Source organism: Suricata suricatta, chromosome 1 (genome assembly GCF_006229205.1).
Source record: "Suricata suricatta isolate VVHF042 chromosome 1, meerkat_22Aug2017_6uvM2_HiC, whole genome shotgun sequence".
Lineage (NCBI taxonomy): Eukaryota > Metazoa > Chordata > Mammalia > Carnivora > Herpestidae > Suricata > Suricata suricatta.
In genome coordinates this window covers 162,383,216-162,400,710 of record NC_043700.1, presented here as the reverse complement: position 1 = coordinate 162,400,710, position 17,495 = coordinate 162,383,216, and the positions used below count along the sequence as shown (strand labels likewise).

The following is a 17,495-nucleotide window of genomic DNA, read 5'->3' as shown; positions in this document are numbered from 1 at the left end:
AAATCTTTCCTGCCATTTTGAGCTCAAGGGTAAATTCATATCAATTAAAATTTTGATATATGAAATTTTAAACAAGGATCCCCTAACTGGAGAATAGGACAATGAAGAATGTTGTGATTCAGGAAAACCCATTTTAATGGAGGAGCAAGAATTTTAAGAAGATTTAAAAGGACAGGTGAACTGAACACTACAAAAAAAATCAAAACTTAGTTTGAAGTTGTTTTTTGATAAGGGCCTCCAATTTTCTTATCCAAAATCAACATATGTTATGAATTCTGTTCCAGTTTCACTAGTGATGTCACATCTTAATAGAAATTATTCTGACACCATGAGGTATGTGAAATGTTAAAAATCACATATTTGCTAAGAAAATAAAGACAATAACTAAAAGCAACTGCTAATTTTTTCAAACATTCAAATACAATGCATGTCTAGAGTTAATACCAGAAATCAAATAGAGAAATATTCAAGGAAAAAGACATGAAGTTGGAAAAAAAAAAAAAAGGTCATGGGATAGTCTTTGTTATGAATGTCTTATCTTTCAGGAATAGGGGTTTTGTGGGTAAAAGAGGCACACTTATCAAATAGATGTAAAAATGAAAACTATATCAAGCTTCAACATTTTTAATTATAAAAATTATTTTATTTGATGAAGTTTTTCTCAAGCAATGTGACAACAATATAGATTAGGACCTTTTAATAAGCCCAACCAACGAATCAACATGATTTATTTTTTTTAAAGAAAAATCAATCTATCTCTTAAATGTCAAAAACTAAAATAAGTGAAAAAAAATAAAATAAAATAAGTGGAAGTTTTATTCTACTGGTAAGTGACTATTTCAGTAGTTTAGTGATTATTTCAATGATGTGACATTTTATATCTATATTTTTAACTACTGAAACGGAATGAAAACTTGCCCCTCTACCTTTTTAAAATTTAAAATATATTTCTTGAGTGAAGTTGGAATATGGGTATAGTGATGGTAAATTTGTTTTTGGTGCAAAAACCATTTGGTGTCTCCCTCAGTTTTCTTTAAGTCCACACAAACCTAGAAATCTAGTTCTTAATTCCTTCAGACCATCTATCATGGCAATCTTGTTTAAGGATTGAAGAGGCATGACTTTTCATATTCAGACTCTATGAAGAGATTGAGAGAAAAAATTTTAATGCCTTATACCTAGAAATAATTTGGTATGGAAACATCCTTAGGCTGTTGTTAAACTCTTAATACTAAAAAATAAAACAAAACCTTGTGCATATATTTCCCACGTAAATAAAAACTTATTTTTTATTTATCCCCCCAGTCCCTCCACATACAACACAGTTTCTTAGAAGCTTAGTACAATGTCATTTTATACTATAAATGATGAATATTTATATAAAGACAATATGGACAATTCTTAATTATCATGTGCATTTATTTAAAGAGTCTGAAAATTGGGGTTCTAATCCCAAATGTTTTAAAATTTTTTTAATGTTTATTTTATTTTTGAGAGGGACAGTGTGTGAGTGGGAGAGGGGCAAAGAGAGGGAAAACAAAATCTAAAGCAGGTTTCAGGCTCTGAAACAGCAGGAGCTGTCAGCACAGAGCCCAAGGTGGGGCTCAAACACACGAATTATGAGACCATGACCTGAGCTAAAGGTGTATGCTTAACCAACTGAGCCACCCAGGTGCCCCTCAAATCTGTTTTAACTGTGTAACTGGGTAAATATTTCATCCTAAGGTTTTCATTTCAAAAAATCAAAACCATAATGTTGGTTCTAACTATACCACAGTTTGATTTAAGGATCAAATAAGATACTGGATATAAAGCCTTTCAAAAAATCCAGAAGATTAAGCAAACATAAGCTGTTATCTCCTGTAACCTGACAGGAGATGAGTGTCAAGTTTTTCATATATTTGAGGAGTTATGAATTCCTTGTTGAGTTGGCTATAAAAAAGATACATATGCCCCAAGTCATACAGTAAAATTTGTCCTTGATCTATACTATGGAAGCTTCATACAGTTGTATTCAAGACCCTTTGAGCACTAAGTATGAAATCTTCCAATGTCCTAAAACATACCTACATAATATATACTATTTAATAACAATATGTATTAAAAGGGATAGTACAATTTTTCATACTATTTGTATTACTGTTTATCAGATATTTAGCAACTAGGGGAGTTATAATTTTCCAATATAATTCTCCTATGACACCCAGATGAGAGAGATTGTTTTACTGAAATGATTAAAAAATGTGTATCTTAACTCACATTTTATTCTTTTATGGAGAAAAACTATATTTATATGCTTTATAGTTATATATAAATTTTTCTCTTAAATAAAGGGCTTAAAAATTATAGTTGGTCCTACCTTTAGTTTGAATTCAAGCTGCGGCATGACAGATAATAATAAATGTGGATCTATTGCAAAAAGTTCCTGAATCAGATCAAATACATGTTCGGACAAGTCACTTACTGACGATCTTCCCAGCACCAGGACTTGATTGAAAAACTGCAGGAGATATTCAACAAAAATAAAATATCCATTTCATTTAAAAATTCAAACACATTTTATAAATGTGTGTCTAAAAAAAATATAAATAGGTATTACATATACAACTGAAAGGGATGAAACAAAACATATTTCAATTACTAATATATGATAGAACAGTCACTAAAACAGATAAGCCTCTTAATATCAAACCAGGGATGTCCAAGGAGAAAGGTAAAAAAAAGAATTTTGTTGTTAGCTTTCTTCCAAATTAAGATGGCATCTCTTGGGGCATCTGTGTGGTTCAGTCAGTTAAGCGTCTGACTTCGGCTCAGGTTATGTTCTCACAGTCCATGGGTTCAAGCCCCATGTCGGGCTCTGTGCTGACAGCTCAGAGCCTAGAGCCTACTTCAGATTCTGTGTCTCCCTCTCTCTCTGCCCCTCCCCAGCTCAGTCTCTGTCTCTCTCAAAAAATAAAAATAAAGACATTTAAAAAATCTTAAAAAATAAAAGATGGCATTTCAAGGATCTTAACTTTCATAAAAACAAAATAACTTAGATAGTTCATGTAACTCATTATGAATAATTTTATAGAGAATTTTCCTTAGAGAAAAAATTTAAAGACAGTCTTTTTGCTTTTAAGTCTGACTAATTTTGCCATTAGTTTAATAATAAAGAATATTTAGGGGTGCCTGAGTGGCTCAGTCAGTTGAGAGTCTGACTCTTGATTTTGGCTCACGTCATGATCTCGCAGCTCATGGGATCAAGCCTCACAATGGGCTCAGTGCTGTCAACACCTGGGATTCTCTCTCCCTCTTTATCTGACTCTTGGGTAGAAAGGGTCACACTGGCTGTCATGTCTCACAAATTGTGAGTTCATGACCTGAGCTGAAATCAACAGTCTGAAGCTTAATCGACTGAGCCAGCCAGGTGCCGTGAATTTTTTATTTTAATGCTCAGAGAAAGTCAAATACATTTTGACTCAGAGGACCAAGAGAAAGAAAAGATGATGATATAAAAGCTAACTGATAATTTAAAAGAATGCTAGGAAGAAACAAAGACTATCAAAAGCACAAATTAAAAGACATCTCTACTCCCTGTCAACACTTAGAAAAAATATATTTAAAAATGCTAAAGAGGAAGTTGCACAACTGACCTAAGTATATTTCTGGTAGTATCATCAAACAATATATATCCTTTGAAAAGCAACATACATTAAAAGTTAGGAAATATTCATACTTATTATACAGACCACAGAAAAAATTTAAAATATAGTTTTAACAAGACTAAAAAAATACACGCAAAAATGAATAAGCATATAGAACACTAATTTTGGAAGGATATATGAAAATCTATTGGTAATGATTATTTCTGAGAACTAAGGTATTCAGGGTTGAAGAGAGACACTTTTCATTGTATATTCTTTTCTGAAAAGAACTTACTTTTACCATGTTTAAATATTAATTTAGTAATATAAACAATACTAATAATCCATACCACTGAACTAATATACTCCCACTTGGGTTATTTTATTGGAAAATAATTCAACAATATATAAATGCTGCATTCACAAAGATAATTAATTACTAAAAAGAAGATATTTAACAAAATCTAAATGTAAGATAATAAGGAAATTGTTAGGTAAATTATGGGTATATGTCAATTCAAAAAACATGGTCATTTACATTATAAATAATTTCAAAATATACAGACAATTCAAAATTTTATACAGCATATGTGAAAAAAATAGGAGTATGAGCACATGTGCAGCAGTGGAATTAACTGACACATTAGAAATTAGAAATTATTCTACACAATTGATTTTTTTAGGTAAAAGAAAACTTTCATTCAATAAAGTAAAAAAAAGTATTCTTATTAGTATGTGACAACTATTTAAGACAGAAACAAAACAGTTCAGATGAATAACCTAGAAACATAAAGAAACATAAATGGACACAGAGAGCCAAAGGTAAAGAAAGGACAAAGTAAAAGAGATCAGTATTTTGAGGCGATAAAAAGATAAATATAAATACAAAAGCAGTAAAACGGGTGGGAGTTGTTGACAAGTTTTTATAAAATATCCTCTTTCTTATGCCATTTAAAAATGTCAAAGCTTATATATATATTTGTATTTGGTCACATCTGGATATACCGGTTCTTTGATGTATTTGTTTTAAACAGATGAAACTGTTTATAGGCTAAATAAAACTGTATGTAAAGGTCATAATAAATTAATACAATGGATTAAGAATTATACAATTATAGAGTAAATACAAACAGAAATACATACATTGGCAATGCATGCCTCAATAGTCTGGACTGTCCTTTTCAACAGGACTTTTGCAAGGTCAAAGGACTGTTTATTTAAGTTCTGAAACATAACAAAAATACGAGCAGTTACAACGGAGTTTGTGTATTTATGAGATAGAACCATGATAACACTATAATCTTCAAATCTATAAACTATAAAGCAAAAAATATCACTGGTTCTCATTCAAGGTTTTACCCAATATTCTCTAGCCAAGTGGTCTTAAAGGTAGAAAGCTGCAAATAGCTCTATAATTCAAAAACGAACACACATTAGTCAACCCAAAGCCCAACCCTGTATTCTGTTTAGTTTTATTAAACAGAAAATGGAAAGGGTTTTTGGGTTTGTTAACCAGTTTGAACAGTCAATTCTATCCGAATCCTAAAGGAACACACACACACATCCTGTCTAATCCATCCTAAGTATTTCATTGTCTAATCAATATGTCCTCTAAGAGTACACCTGCAAAGTATTCCAAGAAAATACTTATACTTGTGAAATGCTGAATAGTGTTAGTGTGTTTGCTCCTCAAGATTCCCTGTGCCCTGTAACAAATTAACGGATCTGAGAAAGATCACAGAAAAGACATTAAATTTTTTAAAAATTACTTGGAAATGGATTTCTCATTTTAAAAGTACCTACCAATATCTCTACACTTAGGAGTTTTGGACCAAACTGAGATTCATTCACCATTATCCTGCACCTCTCTCCCAAACAGAGGCTAAGGAAACTTTTTATGCAAAGAGCCAGATGGTAAATATTTTAGGCTTTCTGAGTCATACAGTTACTGCTGCAACTACACAATTCTGCTGCTGAGCACAGCCACAGGCAAAATGACAATGAATGAGCATGGTTGTGTTCAAATAAAATTTTATTTACATAAACAGGTAGTAGGCCAGATTTGGCTCACAAGCCACAGAGTCTTGACCCTTGCTCCAAGATTTTATTCTATTGGCAAAAGAGTAAGATTAGCTCAAAATTAAAGCCACCTTTCTATTTCCTAAAAGGGTATATATTTCTTAATTATAAAAATACTAACTAAAATATAAACACCAAATATACTATCTATTCCTCAGTCTTTCCTTTCTTATTTTGCCTGACATATACTTCCCCTGTTTGCCATGCTCTCAAAATTTTGGCCAATTACAGATCCATTTGTATTAATAAAATGCGAATCATATTTAGAGGCAGGAGAAAAACTTATAATAACTGTTATTTGAGAAGTATAATTAGATACACTTTTCATCTAACATCTGATAATAGATCATTGAACCATTAGAGGAAAAGAGCAAGAAGGTGAATATGAGTAAGGTAAACTGAGAATGGCCCCATGGTAGAGCTTGTGGAAAGCTAAGTCCTTCAGCTCTTTAGGAAGACTTAGTAGAGAGAAACAGAAAAGGGAACCACAGGGAGAAATATACAGGTCCGAATCATCTCTTTCCCCTAACATTAACCATATAGTTCTTGCTTCTACCCAAATCGTTTTCTGAAAATGGCCAAGAAAAATGTAGGATATGGATTCTGGAAAGAAATACAATTCCTATGTTCCACATCTATGTTACAAAGGAAGAAATATTTTTTCTTTCCAAAAATGCCCACAAAAAAACCCCAAAACCAACAAAAACCTAACCAAGCAGTACTCTCACTTAATTCCCACATTAGATATGAGTGGTGAATGTGAAAGATTTTTGCTTTGCAGAAAATAGGCAGCACTTCACTGAATGAAAATCTTCTACAATATAATATGTTAATCAATAAATCTTCTAAAAACAATAGCTACTAGACTAATGTGTGTGACATTATTTTATTTGAGACTGGAGAATGACAGTGGGAATAATTATATGAAATTGCAATTGATAAAAAAACAGTTATTTTTCATATGTGTAGTACTATTTTTAAACATTAACCTTTACTATCTTCGCACTATACAGACCTTATGTGCAGGAATGAGGTTAATAAGAATGGAGTCCAATAATTCTTGAGTAACTCCATCACCTTCCATGATGATAGAACTCATCAAGTCTAGCATGTGCATTTGTACCTTTTTATTGTGGCTATTGCTTAAAAAAGAGAGAAAGAAAAAACATCAGGCTTACAAAAGGAAAATTATAATAGCAAAGAAATTTTGACTGCCCTGTTTATTATCTCTCTCATCTGTAAGGTACTGTATTTTACAAAACCAAAGACCTTTAAAATGAATTAAGTCACTACACAATTGGGATTCAAAGAGTGAGTTAAATTCAACCAAACAAAAACATCAACTTCAAAGAAAGGACATCTTTGCTTACATGTCCCCAGATTCTAAAAGGTGATAAAATTTCAATTAAGAAAAAATAAATAACAACATAATCAAAGTAGACAGTCTTTCAACCTTTGTATCCTTTTAGATCTTAATACATTTCCCAAAATAAAACATTATATAAATACTCAAAACAGCCTCAACCAATACAAGTAATTTTTGCTATAAATCTTTGTCATTAGAGATTTTAGTTTATCAATACTGAAACCAAAAGTCTGATATCAAATGTTTACCAGAATTTATTACTAGAAGGTTCTGAAAATGTCAGTTTGGTATCTGTCAAAGAATTTCAAATAAAGGAAAAAGCAAGCCTAGCATCATTTTTACTCCTACTTCTTTAAATAGTGAAGAGTCAAATGTAGGCCTCTTCAATAAATTCCTCTACTGCTGATACAATGCTTATCTAAAAACACTGGCCATAAAACTAAGTGGTAGAACATCTAGTTTTCTCTCCTTCTGACTGCATCTTAACTGAAGACCTGACCTACTTTCACATTTATCTGATATATATGTAAAGAAAAATCAAGAGAAATGATATAATTTAGTTATACTTCTATTTATAGGGAAGTATAAATCAAGACCAAATTTTATTATCATTTATATATCTCTTAATTTAAAAAAAGTGAAATAATGTATAGGAGACCTGTTTAGCACTTGATGGTAAAATGCAAAGATAAAAATTTCTTAAATTGGGAGGAAAATTGTCACATTAGATACACTGTTTCATACAACTTTTGGAAAGATACCCCACTGCATGCCCTCTTCCAAATATCCTGTCTACTAAAGGATACCAGATCATGACAGATCACCTATAGTGTTAGGGGGAGTGTGTACAGTGGATTAAAAAAAAATAGAAATATTCAGGTTGATGCAAAAAAAAAAAAATGAAGAGAATACTTAACTCTCAGGCCAATATATACTTTGGGATAGGAAAGGACTAAAATGAAGAGAGATAAAAACGCACAAAACGGTTTCAACAGGTTCTAGTCAAGATGCAATAATAACTGGGATAGGATTTACCCTCCTACCTGAAACAATTAAAAATCTACACAAAATATATGAAACAACAGTTTTCAGATGCTGAGCATCACACACGTTTCTGAGAGAGGGGGACAATTTTCCCAGCTTACTGACTGGTTAAGTTTCCAGTGTAGGGAGGGAAGATCCTGACAGAGCCTACTGGTTTTCCTGAGTCTGGAAAGACTAGAAATATCAGAGGGGGAGAGACCTACTCAGAAAGCAGACTTGTAAAGGGTATCCCCTGAGTCTTCAAGTACTTAAGAGACCAGGCACATGCATGTGAAGAAATTTCTCAAATTTAGGGAAGATACCACCTGAAAGGAGCAGAGGAGTAATCCCTGGAACTTACAAAGATCTTAGAATAGTGCAAGTTCCAATTAGCATGGAAAAATCTCACAATTCACAGGGCATCTTCTAGTCAGAAGGCTAAATCTACATATCCAAGCCTCAATGAGTCCCAAGCACAAGAAAAAGAAAGAAAACTTCACAATGGTACATAATAATCAAATTGCTTAAAACCAGTAATGAAGGGAAAATTTTAAAAGTGGGTAGAGGAAAAAATAATTATGTACAGAAGAACAAAAATTAAAAATGACAAAAACTTCTCATTAGAAACAATGAAAACCAGAAAAAGATGGAGAAACATCTCTAAAAGTACTGAAAGAGAAAAAAAGAAAAAGAAAAAAGACTATCAACTTAAAACTCTTACCATGAAAATAACCTTCAAAATGAAAGTGGAATAAAGATATTCAGACACATAGAAACTGAAAAAATTCTATCAGCACCAGACCTGAACTACAGGACATATTAAAGGAAGTCCTTCAGACTGAAGAAAAATAACAGCACACAGAAATCTGCATAAACGTAAGAAATGAGCACCACCAGACAACTGGTAAATGTGTCAGTATATACAAATCAATGAGCTTCTCATTCAAAAGGAAGTCTTTTTCTCATACCTCATTGTGAATTAAGTAGATAATGAGGTCAACAATAAACTGAGATATTTAGATTTAGGAAATAAAAATACTAATGGATCAAAGAAAGGTGTGTGTATGTACAAATAATTCTGAGAGGTGTGTGTATGTACAACTAAAAATACTAATGGATCAAAGAAAGGTGTGTGTATGTACAAATAATTCATATACAAAGAAGTATAATGGCAGAGTGAGAAATGGACTTAAGTGGATAGTTAAGATCAACAAAATGGGCAAAATGATGACAATTTCAGTTTTTAAATTTTGTTGATTTTAATTTTAAAAGAAAAAGGTGCAAAAATGTCCACAAATTATTGTCATCTCTGTATTTATATGCCCTTAAAATGTTGTTCCTCCCATGAAGCTATGGAATCTAACCAACCTTTTTATCTGGGCTTGATTATGTGTCTTGTTTGACCAATAAAATATAAGTAAACATGAAGTGAGCAGTGATTTAAAAAGTGCTTGTGAGATAGGTAAATCACGCTTTTTCTTGCTACTTTTGAAACGTAGTCAGCAGTTGAAGAGGTCTGGTATAACTTGCTAGAGGATGAGAGACACATGACCTAGTTGTCCTACCTATTACCTCAGCAACTGCCAGATGTCTTGCCAACTGCCTGCAAATACATAAACAAGACCAGCCCAAACAAAAAAGAATTGCCAAGTAGAATCATGAGCTAAATAAAATGGGGCCTATTTTAAGCTACCACATTATGGGTTGTTTTGTTACGCAGCAAAAGCTAACTAACACAAAAGGTAAAGTTTATATATTTTACCATTTATTTAAAGGCCTTCAGTTAGTTGCCACAGGAAGCTTTTTTCTCATGCAGTCTCTTTATAAGCTTCTATTTCTATACCAGTTCAGTCCAGTCCTTTCCTGTTTATTCCAGGTTAAATTCTATTCCTACCATTCTATCTAAGGAAATGGAAAACATGATAGTATTCATAAAAAAAATCTACAGAAATCTCCAGAAATGTGCTGTCCAATATGGAAGCCATTAGCTAATTGCCACGTGTAGCTATTAAACACCTGTAGTATGACCAGAACCACGTGTTGAAACAATGTGCTTTCGGAGGGGTGCTTGGGTGGCTCAATTGGTTAAGTGTCCAACTTTGGCTGAGGTCATGATCACACAGCTCATGAGTTTGAGCCCTGTGTCGGGCTCTGTTCTGACAGCTCAGAGCATAGAACCTACCTCAGATTCTGTATCTCCCTCTCTCTCTCTGCCTCTCCCCTGCTTTCACTCTGTCTCTCCCTCCCTCTCTCTCAAAAATAAACATTTAAAAAATTTTTTAAAAATCATACTTTTGGATATTGTGGGATAAACTACATTATCAAAATAAATTTCATTTGTTTCTTTTTACCTTTCTAGATGTGGTTACTAGAAAATTTTTTTAAATTTATCTTTATTGATTATTGAGACAGAAACAGAGCACAAATGGGGGAGGGGCAGAAAGAGAGGGAAACACAGAATCTGAAGTAGGCCTCAGACTCTGAGCTGTCAGCACAGAGCCTGATGCAGGGCTTGGACCCACGGACTGTAAGATCATGACCTGAGCCGAAGTCAGATGCTTAACCAACTGAGCCACCCAGGTGCCCCAAGAAAAATTTAAATTTAGGGTGCCTGGGTGGCTCAACTGGTTAAGCATCCAAGTCTTGATTTACGCTCAGGTCATGATCTCATGGTTCATGAGTTTGATCCCCACATTGGGCTCCAAACTGATGGTGTAGAGTCTGCTTGAGATTTTCTCTCTTTCTGCTCCTCCCTCACTTGTGCACATTCTCTTTCTCTCAAAATAAACTTTATAAAATTTGTTTCTAAATTTATGTGAGGCATATTATATTTGTAGATAGTACAATGCTATAGAACACATCTCATAACAATGCTTGGTTTACTCTACAAAAAACCAAAACAACAAAACACAACACAACACTGGACTGAAATCAGAGCTTGGGCTATCCTGTTCAGCAATGTGTCCTTGAGCAAGCTACCACCTTCCCTGTGCATTACTGTCCCTGCTTCTATAAAGAGCAATGCTTAAGACTTTTTTATAGCTCAAAAATGAGGAGTCAGTGTGCTTCCACTGAAGTTCTGTGACTTCCAGCACTCACTAGTGGTACTTAAATACTTATAATTTCTACCTCATAACTTAGTACTTCATTATATAAGGTCTCACGCCATTTGTTTTGTAAGATTCAACCAAAATAACTGATACCATAACTTAAAATGGTAGTATGAGAGCAAAAGCAGCTTTCAGACAACAGATTTGCTTATTTTCTTCTTCATGTCAAGTCTTCTAAGGAAAACATCTCATTAAAAATCTAAAAGATCTTAGTTATAGGCACAGCACACAGTACTTCAATATATGCACAGCAAGAAAAAAAGACAAACAGAAATGTTTAAAAAATAACTTACTTGATTACTGAGAAGAGAGTCCTAAAAAGCTGAATAAAAATTTCATTGCAATCTTCCAATTCGAAGCAGATGTTATATGATTTAACCCAAGCTAAGTTCTTAAATAAATAAATATATGATTATTTATACACGCACAGAATAATTACACAAAAGTAAACTCATTACTAAAATTTAATTTTTAGAATTACAAATCTATATTAAAGCTAATGAAGGTCCAACTATATAAAATTAAAGTGGTTAAACTTTAGTTCTTCATATACTGTGACCTGTAAAAGACCCGTATCTGTTAGCATTATCCTTTAACTAAAAAATATTAAACTGTTAGATATTAGTAGACATATACATATATTATATATAAGGAGCAGTGAAAATTAATTCAACTTAATCCCTCTTCAGATTAGAAAAGAAAAAAAAAACAGAGATGAAAAAAGAGTTTCAAATAGTAGAACAGATTTTCCAGCAGAATATACTTTATCTTAAAAAAGATATTTTATTAAGGGGGATTTGTATAAAACAAAAAATTTCATTTTATACAATAAAGTTACTATAAGGGATTTTATATTACATGAATAGTGTGATATTTATTAAAAATTTTTTTTTTACCTCTAATAAATAAAAGTATCTATTAAACTGTGGACTCTTTGTATCCTCCAAACCTTTTAACTGTCTGGTAATAAACAAAAATATGTCCTGTTAAAAAAAAATGATAAAATACATTAGTTTAGACACAAATACTTAACATTCTTTAACAATACACGCATTATATATATATGTATATATATATATAAAATATACACATACACACACACTCCATTACATAATATAATGAAACAAAATTCTCCTTTAGCTGAATGACTTGAAACCGGTTTAGTCCATTATTCCAAACAATGAGAATAGAGCAAATCCTATAAAATTATATCTAGAAATGATCAAAAACAAAAGTTTACTACTGCCATAAATCTTTAGGCTTTCTCATTCTAGGAGAACCGTAAGTTCTGTATCTTATTATTATTACCCTTTCTTCAACTACAGTACTTCTACCATCTTCATATTCCATTATGCCAAACAACCATCTTCATTTTAAGAATCTGGACAAGAATCTTTTCCATTCATTACTATTTCCTACATGTAAATAGTAATTTTCAGTATCTAGCTTGAATCTGATGTGCAACTACAAACTTGTGCGGAATAAAAATAATACTACACTGGTTTAAGGGTTGTACTTTTCATGACAATAGTGTGCCATTTTTTAATAAGCTTTTTTCCAAAGTTTAACCCAAAATAGAATCAATATGCAAAAAACCAACTTCAGGACTCTTAAAAAGAAAGCAGTTCAAAGTATTAAAATTTGTCAAGAATAAAATTACTCAGACTATGAAGTGAGCTCAGAAAGAATTGAAATGACTTCCTGGAACATTTCAAACAAAGGCAGAAATTGCCAAGATGAGCATAATATAACTTTGCATGTAACTTGGAGGGGGAAATAACCATTTGAATATATAAATTATGCTACACTAACTGTTTTAACAAGTGTCATTAACCCACTATTTATCCCCACAATTCAGTCATCTGGGCTCTGTGATGGGTTATTGCAAAGGTTACTGATGAGGAGTCAGGGACTAGTTTTGATCTAAACCCTAAATGCCTCATAAAATGCCAGTCATATACAAAGAATTTTAACTGAATGAATAATTTGTTTTACAACTTATGCTATAATCTTCTTAGGATAACAGGTGAATAATAATAAAAACTATGCCCCTAAAGGTAACCTAAACTCTAAAAGTAAGCTATTTCTGTGAAGGGTATATTTACCTTAAGTTTATCGTGGGAAGTATAAGGAGCTTCTGGGGCATAGATTCGAAAGATGTCAGCCAAACAACATGCTACAAGGAGACGCACATCTTTATTGGGATTCCTGAGGAAAAATTCAGATGCAAGATGCAAGGCTAGTGGGAGATACTGCTGTTTTTCATCTTCTGAGTCCTGATCCATATCCATAAAAGTTTTTACTACCATCTGAAAAAAATGTATAAAAGGAAAAACAATACTCAACTCCTAGTATTTAGAAATTAGCAGAGGATATATATATATTTTAAAACTTAAGTCTGTTACAACACAAACTAGTAATCACTGTCAGAAGATTCATAATCAAGTGTCCATACTACACTCAGGCTCATCCTTGAGCCTGGATTCTTCATGAGAGTCTTCATTTAAGACAGTCATCATTTTACACCTAGTCCCAGTAAAAAGTTCTTAGCTTCATATGCACATCCAAATCATACGGTATTTTGTAACATCATTAATTATGTTTCTTTTATATTTTATTATAAAAGCTGTCGACTTAGGCTCTTTTATTTGTAATTTTTTAAAATGTATTTATTTATTCTTAGAGAAAGAGAAAGCATGAGCAGGGGACAGTAGGGGGATGGGAGGGACAAACAGAAAAAGAGAATCCCAAGCAGGCTCCGCACTGTCAGCATGGAGGCCCATGCAAGGCTCGAACTTAGAACCATGAGATCATGGCCTGAGCAGAAATCAAGAGTCATATAATTACCTGACTGAGCCATGCAGGCACCCCCCCCCCCCACTTTTTAAACTTAAGTTTATTTATTTATTTTGAGGAAGAGAGAGAGATCTTGTGTGTGCCTCCATCCAAGCAGGGGAGAGTAAAAAGAGAGAATCCCAAGCAGGCTCTGCACTCTCAGGGCAGAGTCTGATGCAAGGCTCAAGTCTCACAAACTGGGAGATCATGATTTGAACCAAAATCAAGAGTCAGATGCTTAACTGACTGAGCCACCCAAGCACCCCGATTTTGGCTCTTTAAAACTATCTCACTTCACACTTTAATAGGTTTTGCATTTCACAACTGAAAACCATGCTTAAATATTTTTATGTAGTTGTACTTCTGATTAAAAGCTATAATTATAAAATAAATTATTATTTACAGTTACAAAATTAAAAATGTACATTTTAGTCACTCTAAAACAAAAAAGTCCATGCTCATGGATTGGAAGAATATTGTTACAGTGTCCATATTACACAAAGCCATCTATAGAATCAATGCAATCTCTATCAAAATACCAATAGTATTTTTTCACAAAACTAGAACAAAGAATCTTAAAATTTGTATGGAACCACAAAAAAACCTGAATTGTCAAAGCAATCTTGAAAAAGAAGTAAACTGGAGGTATCACAATCCTAGATCTCATGCTATACTACAAAGCTACAGAATCAAAACATATGGTTACCGGGGGGTGGCCAAAATGGGTGAAGGGGAGTTGGAGGTAACAGGCTTCCAGTTATGGAATGAATAAGTATGGGGATGAAATGTACAGCACAAGGAATATAATCAGTGGTACTGTAATAATGTTTATAGTGAAAGATGGCAGCTACACTTATGGTGAGGACAGCATTAATGTATACACAGCTGTGGAATCACTATATTGTACACCTGAAATTAATATAACATTGTGGGTCAACTATACTTCAATAAAAAGAAAAAAAAACTGGTATGGTACTGGCACAAAACACATAGATTAATGTAACAAAATACCCCAGTAATCAACCCATGCCCCCATGTATATGGTCAATTAATCTACCAGAAAGGAGGCAAGAGTATACAATGGGGAAATGACAGTGTCTTCAGTAAATGGTGCTGGGGAAACTGGACTGCTACATGCAGAAGAATAAACTGGACCACTTTCTAACACCATACACAAAAATAAAATGTATTAAAGACCTAAATGTAATACCTGAAACCATAAAACTCCTAAAAAAAAAAAAAGCAGTATTCTCTCAGACATCAACCTTAAGCAGTATATTTTGGGACCTGTTTCCACAGACAAGGGAAACAAAAGCAATAATAAACTACTAAGACTACGTTAAACTAAAATGCTTTTCAACAGCAAAGGAAACCATCAATAAAACAAAAGGCAACCTACTGAACAGGAAAAGATATTTGCAAGTAACATATAAGGGGTTAATTTCCAAAATATATAAAAACTCCCACAACTCAACACCAAAACCCCCCCAACAATCCATTTTTTAAAATGGGCAGAGGAGCTGAATAGACATTGTTCCAAAGATAAACAGATGGCCAAGAGACACAAGAAAAGATGCTTAACTCGCTCATCATCAGGAAAATGCAAACGCAAACCACAATGCAGTATCAACTCATAGCACCCAGAATGGTTAGTATCAAAAAGACAAGAAGTAACAAGTGTTGGAGAGGATGTGAGAAATAGGGGACCCTTGTGCACTGTTAGTGGGAATAAATTGGTGCAGCCACTGTGGAAAAGTGTTGAAGTTCCTCAAGAAATTAAAAACAGAAATACCAAAACCCCAGTAATTCCACTTCTGGGTATTTACCTGAGGAAAATAAGAACACTAATTTAAAAAGATGGATGCATCCTGATGTTTAGAGCACCATTATTTACAATAGCCAAGATATGGAAGCAACCTAAACGTCCACCAACAGATAAGTGGATAAAGGTGATACACAGACACAAGAATATTACTTAACCATAAAAAGAATAAAATTTTGCTATTCATGGCACAGATGAACCTACAGGGTACTATACTAAGTGAAATAAATCACACAGAAGATGACTTTATCATATGTGTTAAATTTTATCATTTTTCTGCACCTACATATTTTCCTCATACTTCTGTGAAATTAAATCCAACTCACTAGTCTTCAAATTTTAATCCAAGTTTCCATCCCTAAAATCTAATTTTAATCCAAGCTTCCATTTTAAAATAAAGTCAACTAGAGAGGCCTGGATGGCTCAGTCAGTTAAGGGTCTGACTTCAGCTCAGGTCATGATCTCACAGTTTGTGGTATCGAGTCCCCTCTTTGGGCTCTGTACTGACAGCTCAGACAGAGCCTGGAGCCTGCTTCAGATTCTGTGTCTCCTTCTCTCTCTGCCCCTCCTCCACTCATGTTCTGTTTCTGTCTCAATAATAAACATTAAAAAAAGTTAAAAAATAAATAAAAATAAAGCCAACTAGGTCATAATATTTGTACATTTCTAGATTTGAGATGCTATTATTTCAATTTTTGTATTTATATTCATGAAAGAAATTGACCTATAACTTTCAGACAACCTTGTCCATTTTTAGAAATGAGGTTGTACTGGCTTAAATTGAGAAGTGATCCTTTCTCTTCTACCATATGGAAAATTTGCAGTAGTAAGACTGGTTTTATCTTTCTTCCTTAAATATTTAGTAAAGTTCAACTGATCAAAGAAGGAATCATAAAAGAATTTAGAAAATATTCTGAACTGAATGACAATGAAAATATAAACTAGCAATATTTGTGGGATGCAATTAAAGCTGTACTTAAGGGAAATTTATAGCCCCAAAAGTATATACTACATAAGAATGAAAAATCAGTGATCTACATGTCCATCTCAAGCAGTTAGAAAAATACCAAATTAAATAAAAAGGCAGAATCAAAAGAGGAAAAAATAAGAACAGACACCAATAAACTGGAAAACAAACATATAAAAAAGAAAAATCAAATAATGCCAAATGCTGACATGCCTCTATAGGAATAAATTGAAAACAGAGAAAGAAATCACAAATATTACCAGTATTAGGAACAAGAAAGAGGACATATTACATTCTAATAATAATAATAATACACGAGGGGAAGGGCTGTCACATGAAATACACTATCTGAATAATCCTGTTTCCTTTTTAAAAGTTTTGTTTATTTATTTTTGAGAGAAAGAGAGAAAGTGCATGCGTGAAGGGGGTAGGGTTGGGGGTGGGGGGGGGACAGAGGGGGTGTAGATGGGAGGGAAGACTGGGGAATCCCAAGCAGGCTAACCGTCATATCATGACCTGAGCCAAAATCATGAGTTGGGCACTCAACTGACTGAACCACCCAGGCACCCCCTGTGGGAAGGTTTTAATTTCAGATTCAGTTTCTTTACATAGAAACAGGACTCTTGAGGCTTCAGCTCAGGTGATGATCTCATGATTCTTGAGTTCG

The 17,495-nt window shown here is 33.2% G+C and overlaps 1 protein-coding gene across 3 annotated transcripts in view; it reads right to left on the bottom strand.

The window, feature by feature from the left end:
• The window catches only part of PDS5A (PDS5 cohesin associated factor A), a 133,318-nt gene that overhangs the window by 73,939 nt on the left and 41,884 nt on the right, over window positions 1-17,495 (bottom strand). For all 3 annotated transcript variants that reach the window (XM_029947030.1, XM_029947045.1, XM_029947037.1), the window contains exons 3-8: window positions 13,310-13,513; window positions 12,101-12,187; window positions 11,498-11,595; window positions 6,721-6,847; window positions 4,770-4,850; window positions 2,360-2,500 (exon numbers count right to left, since the gene is read on the bottom strand). In XM_029947030.1, coding sequence (XP_029802890.1) covers window positions 2,360-2,500; window positions 4,770-4,850; window positions 6,721-6,847; window positions 11,498-11,595; window positions 12,101-12,187; window positions 13,310-13,513 — 738 coding nt within the window. The remainder of the gene's footprint in view (window positions 1-2,359; window positions 2,501-4,769; window positions 4,851-6,720; window positions 6,848-11,497; window positions 11,596-12,100; window positions 12,188-13,309; window positions 13,514-17,495) is intronic.